Source organism: Ictidomys tridecemlineatus, chromosome 2, assembly GCF_052094955.1.
Source record: "Ictidomys tridecemlineatus isolate mIctTri1 chromosome 2, mIctTri1.hap1, whole genome shotgun sequence".
In the NCBI taxonomy this organism is placed as follows: Eukaryota; Metazoa; Chordata; class Mammalia; order Rodentia; family Sciuridae; genus Ictidomys; species Ictidomys tridecemlineatus.
Window position 1 is genome coordinate 31,138,667 of NC_135478.1, and position 13,442 is coordinate 31,152,108.

Consider the following 13,442-nt stretch of genomic DNA (forward strand, 5'->3'; position numbering starts at 1 on the left):
GTTTATGCTAATGTGGTCACTTGGGATGCGGGCTAGGTAGCCTCAAAATGGGGGCTAGTCACCTAAGACCAAGATCTGATTCATGGATTGAAACCTTCAGCTCTACCCTTCAACTTCTGAGGACTGGAGTTGGAGCTGGAGATAGACCATCTTCACCAATGGTCACCTCCATGAGAACCTTCATGAGGTCTACACACAAGGTTTGGGGAGCTTTCAAGTTGGTGAAAATAATGATGTTCCAGAAATGTGGTGAGCCCAGAGAAGGCATAGAAGTTCAACATCCATTCTCTTATACCTTGTCCATATGCATCTATTCATTTTTGGCTATTCCTGAGTCATAAAATGTTTTTATGAGTCATTTTAGTGAGTTATTGAGCCTGAGGATAGTTTGCGGTAACTTTCAAATTAGTAGTTGTCGAGTTAATTGTGAGTATCCCAAGCATCCCATCTGCAGCTGGGTTGGGACAGAGTCCTTACACCTGTGGAGCATGAGGCTAACTCGAGGTAGGTAGTGTAAAAATTGACAAGAAGTGTGGGACATTCAATGTCACAGAGTTGAAGAATTGGTAAGCAAAAATAATAGGTATTGATGTCAGAAAAAGCCACATATTTGGTGTCAGAACAGTGCCAGATTAAAAAAACAAACAACAACAACAAAACAGAGCAACCAAGGGATAGAGTTGAAAAGCAGTTGCTTTCATTAAACACAGCCAGCTTTCCATCATTCCTACCAATCTGTAACAATTGCTAATCCTAAGTCAAAGTATTTGTTGCTGAACTTTCAATGTTTTATTTTTAAATAGTAGAGTCAAGAGGAAAAAAAATATTTAAATTAATTTATCCATGTGCACTGGCATTTTTCTGTTTGCCTTTCCCTTATACATCTTCTGCCCTGTTATATGCCCCCAAAGAAGCAGCCTTTCCTTCTGTGGACTATATCATTCTGTCTCTATTATTGGCCAGCTTTCTATAGGGTGCAGGCATTGTAGGTCTGAAGGGATATCAAAAAGCAAATTTAGAAAGTGGCTGAGTGACTCCTACTCATTCTATTTGTAGCAGGGGTTGCCTTTCTCCCTGGCTACAGTTCTTTCAGTCAGTTCCTCCTCCAATGCTCTGGCTCCCATGGAGCTTTGGAAGTCCTCTACCCACCCCTTCAGCCCTGTGAGTGGTAAGTGCACCCTCCTGTTCTCTGTGGACGTCTCTTAACTCTGCCCATACTTCTCCATGTTCCAATCTCTTTAGATGCATCATCTGGAGTGAACTTTTACTTCCTTCCCACACCCTGCTTTGGTCCTCTATCAACAATAACAATGAAGGAACAAATGATATCCTTAGAGGCTGTGTATTTCAATAAACATGTAAGAAAACATTTTTCCTTCACTCAATCTGGAAGCTATTTCAGGCATTTAGATTAATTCACTACTCCGTGCAGCACCCACACCTAGATGCACAATAATCTAAATTTAGCCACAGGTCAATGTTTTCAAAAGGAGTTTTGGTTAAATAAATGGAAGAAAATTAAATTTAAAAAGTGAAACTGAGATGAGCCTGAAAGTCCTACACCAAGTTAGGTACCTACCATTGAATGCCCTTAGAACAGAGATTATTTTTTAAAGGTTGTTTTAAAACCATTTAAGAGATTTAAATCTCTTCAAGGGATGGGCATATTTTGTCTCTAGATGTTATTATCCATAATACCTCTTTCTCTTGTTCCATGGTTTAACAACTTTTTTTCTTTTCTGTTTCCCAAACATGCCAAACCTGACCCCACCTAAGATGGCTTACTTTCTTTCCTCTTTGCCAAGATTGCTCTCTTCCCGTCCCTGCCCACAAGCAATTGTCATGATTGGTGCCTTCTTATCAGCTTAATATCACTTTAAATATTCCCTATTTAGGGGGCTTTCCTGTGCCTGATCCTCGTCCCATATGCTGTATCACTGTCCTTTGATTTTGTGAAAGCCCTGTTTTATTTTGATTTTGTAATTATTCAATATTATTCAATACTATAATTTCAAAGTATTATTTGATATTTGATTATTTGTTCATTATAATTTTATTGACATCTCCCTAAACCAACAGAGAATAATTTCATGAAAGCAGATATTTTCTCTTTGTGGACATCTCTATATTGCTGTATCTAGAACAGTTAATGGCTTTTAGAAGGGACCAAGACCATATTTATTGGATGACAAATAAATGAGTGAAGAAATAAGTGCATTTTATCTATCAGGAGAAGACTCAGGGTATTTAAATAACTGGCCCAAAATCTGGTAAGAGGTACTGAACTAAGTCATAAACTAAGATATTTTCAATCTCTGAAAGAGCTATGTTCTTAATCACAGAAATGTAGAGAACAAATGGGTCGCACCAACTCACAGAAAAGTGAGCATATAGGAAACATACTACAGAAGCTAACTCAAACTTATAATCTAAAAGATATTGGGCTATATTTCCGAATCATTCTTCTCTATGGGCCAGAAGCAGTCTACTTGTCTTAAACCCTCATAGCCTCTGGATTCTCCAAAAGTTCCTTCCATGCTTAGTGCTTAGAAGAGGTATAGGGCACAGAGACCCTGCAGGTCCTGAGCATGTTGAATGGCCAAGATTTTCAATCTGGAAATTCAGTTTACAAAATTCAGTCTCATCTGGGTAAATGATTTTTCAGAACTTTCTTCTCATTCCACAAATGGCAATTTTTGGAACATAGATATGTCCAATTTAAAATAAAAAAGCAATGAATATATGTTGCTCCCCTTCTCCAGAAAAAGACTTGAGTCTAGATTATTTCAGAATAACAAATTATTCAATACTATTTAATTCAGGCTGGACGGTTGGTTTGGGTTTTGAAATCCAGGGCTCTGAGTAAGAAAGAGGATGTTTTGCTTTCCCCAGGCATGGTCATGGCTTTCTGATGGTAATAGAAAGACAAACAGGTAATGAGAAGAAATAAGTGAAAGTAAAGAGGCACACAGAAAACAGAGAAGAAGGAGCTGAAGGGGGTACCTGGAGCATCCTCTCCTGCATATTTCATCTGCAGGCAACTAAAAGAGGGATTAAAATTCCAAAGGGGGAAAAAATAGGGAAGAAAGAAAGAAACATGGTCTTATCCTTTTCAACCTCAGCAAATACAAAAGTAACCTGTTTTGCAAACACAGCTGTAGTTTGGAGATTGCTAATCACCAAATTTACACTTGAGAGATTTGCTTTGGTCACATTTGATTTCCTGGATCTATGTGTTTGAGAGAGTAATGGGAAAAGAACTGCCGAACTGCAAGAGAGGAGTTTTTAACACAATAATGGACTCAAGGTAGATACAATCCAAACAATTAAAACAAAATTTGATAGATATGATCCCCTTAAAAATCATATATTTACCTACCATTTAGCATTTGTTTAATAATTTTTAAAATTCCTATATTTTTATTATGCTTATTCTGATTCAGTGTTCCCATTATGTTTCTGGAAGTGGGAGAAGACAGGGCCAAGAAGTATTAGGCAGTAGACTGCATGTCAAAAAATGTTAATGATATTCAAAGATATTAATAGAAAATGCAAAAACTATTTGAACCTGGTTTTTCTACCGATTTTTAATAATCATGCTAACATCAGTCTGCCTGTAACCACCATTAATTCTTTTATTTAGTGAAAAGAAAGAAGAACTGCAGTTATTTATTTATTTTTTTTTTAAGAAAACTTGCTGGGTCAGAGGGAGATGTGGAACACAAGACCACCCATATGTTAAAAGTCATTTAAACAAAGCTCCATGAGAATCAAATTAAGTGTACTGAAGAGGAGAAAAAAAAAAAAAAAACCCTACAAAACACAAAGGTCTCTGTGTTCAGTGGTCTCTCACGCTCTTTAGCTCACCAGGGGACAGTAAATGCATTTCTTAAAGAGGTTCTATGTTTCCAGATGTTGAAGCTGGATTAAATGTGAATGCTCACTCCCATCCCTTCTCCACCCTGGGTCATTCTTTACTGGCCTCTCATAAGGCTCTTTCAGTGTGATTTTTTGCTGGACAAATGGTCTCATGTTGCTGGGAATGGGAAATGGATAACATGAACATACACTCATGTCTCTGCAGACTCTGGCTGATTTACACCCTGCTCCCCACCCTCACAGGCAAGGTAGTCTGCTGGCACCCACTGGTGCTGCAGGAGTGGGGTCCACTGTCAGCATTCCCACCATAAACTTCTGTTTTTAGAGGTTTATGACTTGGCCATAAATTGCTGCCTGGAGAATGGTGTATCTTACCATATTGTTTTAAGTTACAAGAGAGTGAGAGAAAAAAAAAGAAAAAGAAAAACCCATAAAAATAAAATGTCATTTCAGACACTATCTCGTGCTTCTGGAACCTTGAAAAGCCTGTAATTGTGCCGTCTCTGTGCCCAACTGGCATTCAAATTGATGCTTTGAAGTTCAGTATTTTAAATATAAAATGAAGATTCTCCTTTTACTTTGAAGAGATGGTAATCAAACAAGACTAGTGTATAGCTTGGAAGTAAAATAATAATGTGGGGTTTTCTTTCCAGTCAAAGTAATTTCAGGATCTCTGGTACATGAATGAAGGACCACATCTGGTGATGAGAAGTGACTAATGGTAACATTCAAAAGGAAGCCTGCTGAAAGAACGATTCAGGTTTTATCAATTGTGATAATCATAGATTCAACAGACACGTACAATAATTTACTAGACCCATTTATAGGCTAGCCGTTCTCCCAAATGAATAAACATATTCTTCTAATAATGTGGCACTGTGAATATTTAGAGGAAGAAAGTTATCAACCAGTACAAGTTGAGCTGATGCCACTGTAGTTTTCTCTAACATGCTAGTACTCCCTGGCTTAGAATTGGCTAATCATTGGCATCATATGTTGATGGTATTTGATATTCTGCCTTCTCTATTCATGTCCATGATTTTCTCTCCTTTTATTCTTCATTTTTCTATAGTCAAAACAAACAAACAAAAAGAAAAACTTAAAGAGAGTTCATTTAACCATCAATAATTTACTGAAGACCAGTTATATGTGAGAAACCACTCTAAGTCCTAGGAAAGATATAATGAAGAATAAAGCATGGTCTCTAGCCCCGAGGAATGGGACAGGAGACAGAGTCACGAGTGGAACATTCTGAGAAAGTGACTTGTGGTACGATAGAGCCATCAATAGGAAGCACTTCCATCAGCAGAACTGGTGACCACGGAGCAACAGCTCTCAAAGTCTGGGTCCCCTATCAGCAGTGGCAGCATCACCCAGAAACTTATTAGAAATTCAATAATTGGGTGGCACCCCACACCTACTGCATTGGAAACTCCAAGAGTGAGACTCGGCAATCTGAGATTTTTTCAGACCTCCCATATGATCAAGACAATAGGTTCTAATGAGCTAAGGCAATGTTCCTCAAATTTCCACAAGCAGCACCACTACCTGAAGTATTTGTGAATACTGATTCCCCACTGTTGTCCACCCTATCACCAGGCTGATGCTTCAGGAGATCAGTGATGAAAAATTTTCTAAAAAGTCCTGAGATAATACTGAAACTGCTGATCTGAGAACTATCCTTGAAGAACTACTGTCCCAAGACATCTGCAAGGAAGTCAGTAACTTCTCTCACTTGCTAGGTACCATCCTGGAGACAATCGAGAAAAATCAAGACTTAAATCATCTTGTCTGGTTTGTGGTTCAGAGGTTAAGTTTTAGATGAGAAGGACTGAGTAAAAAAGAAAAGGGGATCATATTTTAAAGGGCAGTAGCACTGTGTAAGGATTAGGTTGTGAAAAATCAACTTAGTTAAACAATAGTTTTGTTACAGAAAATGCAGAACAAATGTGGATGAAGTAGGAATTTGGGCAGATCTATCTACATATGGTAGAGCTAAAATTATTCTCTCACTTCATCAAGTTAGGTTAATCATATGAGATCTTGCTGCTCTGAATTTACAGGCGAAGATGCATGGTGAATGAAATACTCATTTTGTCAATTTCCTGACTTTTTACAAGAGAGAGAGGAACAGACTCACAGTTTCCTTTTCATTTCTACAGCCTAAGAAATCATTGGTGTGACTTGAACCTACGTTTTCCTTTTCAATCCACTTGCCACTTTCTGCAATTGGGAAATCCATGATTTAGAGCACAGAGTTCTAAGTTTCAGTAGAGGAATGTGACAGATAATTCATCTCCAAAGCTCCTTTCAGCTTCTCTATTCAGGAACTTGATAGAATGGTAATGATGAAATCCACCACCCACCTACCTGTCCATCCATCCATCCAACAATGAAAAAGGAAATCTGACTTAAAGAATCACATAGGCAATCCAGTGGGTGAAGACAAAATTAAACAGCAAATTCATTGCAACTATGATAGATTTTTGAGAAAGATAAACAAGCAAAAATTTTATATGAGCTGTAACAAAGGCAACTAATGCTGTTTGCAGTCTGGGGTTGGAGGCCAATGAAGTACTCTTTGAATAAAAACGTTCAAGTGGATACCTAAGAGTTGAGATGTGAGTGAGGCCAGGCATGATGTGGAAAGGTTGCAAATGACATCACCCAGGCTGAATTGAAGCACTGTCATCAGGACCCTGACATAATCAGATTTTAATTTTTAAGGGCTCTCTGTGACTTCTATATGCAAAATACACTGGAAGAGAAAGAGGCTACCTGCAGAGCAGGGATAGAATATCAACTTAATATTTCCACCCTTCTTCCGTTCCTAAAGAAAAATAACTTTGTATGTTTTACTCTTTTCATGACATCATACAACATGATTTCTGCTTTGATCTCATGTCATATATTACTTGGCTCTGGACTTTATAAGAACAAGCTTCACTTAAAGCAAAATCAAGTTGTACAACAAAGATTGGCATAAGAGAAGTAAATGCACATCTCTAGTAATTAGAGAAATGCAAATCAAAACTACTCTAAGATTTCATCTCACTGTAGTCAGAATGGCAGTTATCAAGAATACAAACAACAATGAATGTTGGCGAGGATGTGGGGGAAAAGATACACTTAGACATTGCTGGTGGGACTGCAAATTGGTGCACCCTTTAAGGAAAGCAAGCAGTATGAGGATTCCTTGGGAAATCTAGAATAGAACCACTGTTTGACCCAGCTATCTGATGACTCCTTGGTTTATATCCAAAGGACTTAAAATCAGCATACCACAATGATACAGCCACATCAATGTTTATAGCAGCACAACTCACAATAGCTAAACTATGGAACCCACCTACATGCCTTTTAACAGATGAATGGATAAAGAAAATGTGTTATACATACAATATGGAATATTAATCTTGAAAAAGAATGAAATTATGGCATTTATCAGTAAAAGGATGGAGCTGGAGAATATCATGCTAAGCAAAATAAGACAACACAAAAAAAAATGAAAGAAAAGACCGAATGTTTTCTCTAATATGTGAATATTAATCCACAATTAAGTGTGCGTTTGTGTTGGTTGGGGGGTTATGGAAGAATAGAAGTACTTTGGATTAGGCAGAGGGGAGTGAAGGGAGGGGAGGACATATGGGTGTATGGGAGAATGAAGGATGGTAGAATGAATTGGACATTAATACCATACATGCATATATGACATATATGACTGTACATCATGTACAACTAGATGAAAGAGAAATTATGCTCATTTATGTATGACATAATCAAAATGCATTCTACTGTCATGTATAACAAATTAGAACAAACTAAAAAAAGAGAGAAATAAATTTCTCAATCTTTGTGTTACAGTTTGAGTTGCACCACCCTCAAGTTCTAACACTCAGTATCTCAGAATGTGAATGTATCTGGAGACAGGACCTTTAAAGAGGAAATTCAGTTCAAATGAGGCCCCATTCTGTGTGTCTGTACCCTTAGAAGAAGAGGAGGGCAGGACACAGATATGTACAGAAGGAAGACCATATGCATATGGGGAAAAGACAGCCATTGGCAAATCAGAGTAGGCTTTTCAAGAAAGCAACCCTGAAGATATCTTGACCTCTGACATCCAACCTCCAGAATCATGAGAAAATAAAATTGCTATTTAAGCTGTTCAGTCTGCAGTATTTTGTTATGACAGCCCAAGCAAACTATGATGCGTTGTACCCAAAAAAGAGAAAAAAAATCACAATGGATGTTAGAAAATGTATTCTCTTGGTGAATTTGAAATGCATTTATTTCTCAGCTGAAGTAAAGGAGAAACTGATTTATTAGAGAGTTTTGGGAGGGCAAGGCGATGGGGGAAGAACCAAAGGAATGTGCATGCTGTGTAAAACCAAACATAGCAGTCACTTGGTGAACTCCCACATTGCACTAGCCTCTGAGAGAAAGTTGTACACTATCCAAAAATGACTACACTGGCAAAACTCAAGAGACCCAAGAGTGTCATTTGCTCTGTCTCTACTATGAAGTCAACAGTCATCGGTATTCTGGAAGCCTGAATGCTTCTACATATATTCACTTTGGGAGAGTTTCATTCTGCTTATCTTTCTTCTAACCTTCAAGTACACATCCCTAGCATACATCTACTGGTCTACTACATGTAGAACATCAACAAAAATAAAAAGAATTCTGAGACATGGCCCATGAGCTCAAGTCACGTCAGAGATCAATTAACATTTTCATTACATTTGTCATCTTCCAATGTGGCCTTGAGCTCGGTTTGCAATGGTTCTCCCAGAGATGGCGGAGTGCACCCTAGGTGGACACATCTGCCTGCAACATCCCAGATTCCTGAGGGCACAGAATACCCATCCCTATGAAGTCAGTTGGAGACACATACAGAAACACACCAAGCCATGGAGATGCCGATTTTAATTTTCCTTTTTGTCATTCAGCATTTTCTTTTTCCTTGTGGTTTCTTTGGCTTTGTTTTTCATGAAAGCACAGCAGGTATGATCATTTTAACTTCGTTTCTGGCTGAGATCCTCTTTTGTACACATTCCCTTCGACTTAAAATGAAAACTACTCTTTCTTTTCCAACAATGAAAGAAATACAATTTTTTTTTCCTGTTCTGCCAAAAATATCAAAAACACACAGCCGGTGCCTCTTAAATGCAAATACCTCCTTGACCTTACCTTTTATTTCTGGGTTCCTTGGGACTTCCCAACAATTGGTATTTCTCTAAATATTTCCTCTCTTCTCTCTTCTCCTAACTGAGAAATCCAACACCTCTCTTCTACAGAAATCAGTGTAAAAACATTCAAAGGGCTTGTACACTTTACAAACTGGGCATCTATGATACCTGACCAGAATTGGCACCATCTGATTTGGTTGATCTAAATACATAGAGAAGACTGGGAACTGGGTATACATATCATTATGACTCCAGTTACGTAAGCACATTCTATGTGTATATTTTATTAAGCCCAGTGTATTTTTGTGTAACCAAAGACACAGAGAGACCCACAGATTTGATAAGCTACTTTTCAAAATCTGATTTTACATATTCTATTGCTTAAAGCCCTAATGTTAGAAAGGATTGGAATTAAAAGGAACAATGAGGAAAGACAGGGTACATACAGAGCGAGCGTTTTACCTGGCAAAGCCAACGCCTCTGCTGACTCCATTAGCATCTCTCAGTATTCTTGTGGAGATGACATGTCCGAAGGGCTTCAGCATATTCTCAAGCTCCTGCTCATCCATAGAAATGGGGAGATTCGAGATGTACAGATTTGTTGGATCTTGTTCTTGTTGCTAAGGGAAGGAAAGAAACAAATGCAATAAGTTCTGAATATTAAGAATCATCTCACAAGTGAAGAGATCCCTGCTTAAACTGCAATCTAGATTCTAATCTCCAATCTACTCTTGAAAGTGCTTTCATCAGGAGTACTATTTCTTTTTACTGAAGTTCCTTTTTTTTGTGCAGAAAGTTTTTCATAGAAATAATGTCATCATTGAAAGTCAAGCTCTCTCTGTATATCCTCAGAAAAGAGGAATGATTGAACTAAGGTAAATAGGGATAGTGTAGCCCTTCCTTATCCACAGGGGATTTATTCTAAGACCACCAATCCACCAAGGGATGCCTGAAGCCACAGATGTCATTGAACTCTATAATTTAATATTTTTCTTTTTTTTTTTTTTGGTGTTGCAGAGGATAAAACTTTGGGCCTCACACATGCCAGACAAGTGCTTTACCACTGAAGCACATTTCCAGCCCAACTGTGGCTTAACTTTTGTAGTTTGAAGTACAACACCAAAATTAGCAATGAATTTCTATTTCTTCAAAAATTCTTGGATTCATGGATAAAATATTTATTCTTATTCTAGGTCTATGCAACATCATGATAGGATTTATTTTTCTTAAGTTATAGTCTTTCATCTTTTCAAGTAAATAAAGCATTTTACAGCTTCTTTTTGATATATCCAAATTATCAGCATCACTACTCATTCTTGTGCACCGAGGCCATTATTTAGTAGAACAAACTACTAAATATTGCCATAGCTGATCTAATAACTGAGACAGCCACTAATGAGAGTGAGCAGCATATACAGCATGGATACACTGGACAAAGAGACAGGACAAAGCAGGATAGCAAAAAGATTTCATTGTGATTGCACTTTAAACTTTATTAATTATTATGAACTTAATTCTAGAATTTTCCATTTACTATTTTTTAGACTGTGGTTGGCCACAAATAATTAAAACCCAAGAAAGTGTTACAACAGATGGGGCATGGGGCTACTGGATTGTTTTCTAGCCACTATTGTTACTATTTGCAGTCTAATTATCATCACCTCTAGTTATGGAGATTGCCTTTGAGGTATTGTTCTTAGCACTTATGAGCATTATTTCACTCAATAGTCTCAACAAATAAATTACCATTTTATGGATGATAAAAAGCTATCCCTAATTTGTCCACATTGCACAGATTACAAGTTTCAAAGCCAGGGCAGATATCTTGGCCTATCATCCAGCCATAGCTTCTTTACTCTGCTATTGCCTTCTGCTAGACCAGAGGGTCTCACAGTGTGGTCGCAGAACCATAGCATCCCCCCTTAGCTTCAACTGGGAGTTTGTTAGAAATATAAATTCTCGGGCCCTACCTAGAATTACTGAATCAGAAATCTAAGTGAGGGTCAAAAAACTGGGTTTTGACAAGCCTTCCAGGTGATTTTGATAGCTGCTCAAGTTTTGAGAGTTGCTGTCCTAGACCAAGCATGAATATTTCTATACAAATAAAATCATGATGTCTATCATTTCTAATTCAGCAGCAATACTGCTTAAATAAGCTTTGCTTAATAGAATGGGGAAATAAATCACAATTGCTAGTGTTCAATGAATGAATATTCTCTAATTTATAGGTGAATGATTTCAAATTTAATTGGACATATGTTGAAACTTAGTTGTATTGTCAAAACACAAGACAGCCATGATGACATGATTAATCATTAATATAAAAATGTATCAGACATTTAATTGGATCATTATATTTTAAACAAACAACAACTAAATTCAAGTATCAACAAGATATTTAAATTGGGAAAAGAAACTCTGAAGTCTATAGGAAATGGCATTAAGTAATAATAAAATATCTTTTGTGATGAGATGATAACATACTAATAGAAAATTTGCTATTTCAAATGTAGTGAAAAAATACAAAAAACAAGATTCCAAATATTTTATTCAGGTTCAAAAACAATTTTGGTACAAAACAAAATACCATTATTTTTAATACCTCTAAATATTTATATAGGTCATAATATTTTAATTAAGCCTTAAGATGAATAAGATCTATTATTGGGTTCATTTTTTAAACGTAATTTACTTTCAAGCTGTTTGTCACCATGTAAATTAGTAAACTAAATATATATTCCTTTTTGTTTTTTGGTACTTGGGATTGAACTCAGGGCACTTGACCACTGAGCCACATCCCCAGCCGTTTGTTGTATTTTATTTAGAGACAGGATCTCACTGAGTTGTTTAGCACCTTGCTTTTGCTGAGGATGATTTTGAACTCATGATCCCCCTGCCTCAGCCTCAGAAGCTCCTGGGATTAACAGGTGTGTGCCACTGCACCGGGTAAAAGTGAACATATATTCTTTATTTAAAAAACAATTACAGATTAGTATTTTGGAATGGTATATATGTAGAACTAACTGTACTCATGAGATCATTCTCTCCACTCCCACACTAGCCACTATCACTACCACCAGTAAATTTCATGATCTTAGAAACAGAAATAATATTATCTTTAAAATTTAAAAGATAATATTATCTTTTCCTAAATAGTTGTGGGGCATTTTTTTTTTGAGGGCAGGCACTTGAGTAATAAAAAAGAAAAAAAAGTGATGTTTCAGATACATAATAATAAACCTTATGTACATAAAACTTTCAACTTTTATAGTTTTTCACTATCCATCAATTTTAATCTTCACACCATCACTTCAAATGTAGTTTGGCAAATTTCACAATATTTATTGGATAATTAAGAGATGGAGGCATGAAAGATTCATCATCTTGCCCAAGGACAATCTGATAATTAGTGAGAGAGTTAGAATTAGATGTGACCAAGTTTCCTATCTTCCAGCTCAGGGTATTTTCTACCAACCCACTGTTACAAACCAAGCTTCAATCATTTGCATATCACATCTTAGAAATGTTTTGCCTGTCATGTACTATTTATTTAAAAGTTTTCTCTAAATCAACATACCTGTAGGGCTTAAATAAACTCATTTAAAAACATAACTGTATGTTGCTACCATAACTTAAAAGCCAGCATCATTTGCCATAAATAGAAGGTTACTAGAAGAACAGCAAATGAATTAGTGTTATTAAATTATAGCAAGAAACTGTTTGTTTGCAGAAGGCTTTGACACTCCTGGTTAACTCTCTTTCTCTCTCTGTTACAAAGGGGATTCTTAATTAAGAGAGGTGTTAGAAGCATATTAGCACCAGACTGAGTTGTATTTTTTTTTCCCCCAACTGGGAAGAATCAGAATTGAGAAAGAACTGAGAAAAAGGAATAACTTTTGTGAGGGGGGGGGGTATGATTTCTGAGTCCTACACATCAAGATCTGCTCAAGTTCCATGAAAAATATTTGCTTGGAAAATCCTGCATTAATCAGAACATACCAAGGAGGGACCACAACACATGGCAGTCCCATGAATGGGTTGGAATTTGTCCCATATTCTGCACCCCTTTGCCTTTGATGAAGCTAAATAATCACAAGCAACCTACCCCAGGGTCCCTGAATGCTATGCAGATTTTGTCATTGTCCCTAGGCAGTACTACATTACTTTATCCTTATTCAAATCCATTTCCTAATTCCTTATGTGCTGAATTCGTTGCAGTGACTCAAAGATGTACCATAAACATACAGAGCTTAATACATAAGGGATTGCCCAGTAGGCTATTTTTTGATTCCAAATTCAAACAACAAGACCAATTACTTAATTTGTATTCAGAGCAACAATATAGCATTGGATGGGGTCATTCCTTAATTTGTA

General features: G+C 36.9%; 1 protein-coding gene across 14 annotated transcripts in view; it reads right to left on the minus strand.

The window, feature by feature from the left end:
• Rbms3 (RNA binding motif single stranded interacting protein 3) overlaps positions 1 to 13,442 on the minus strand; it is a 1,318,386-nt gene that overhangs the window by 247,933 nt on the left and 1,057,011 nt on the right. For all 14 annotated transcript variants that reach the window (XM_040289897.2, XM_078038251.1, XM_040289900.2 and 11 more), the window contains one exon: positions 9,531 to 9,688. In XM_040289897.2, the coding sequence (XP_040145831.1) occupies positions 9,531 to 9,688 (158 nt within the window). The remainder of the gene's footprint in view (positions 1 to 9,530; positions 9,689 to 13,442) is intronic.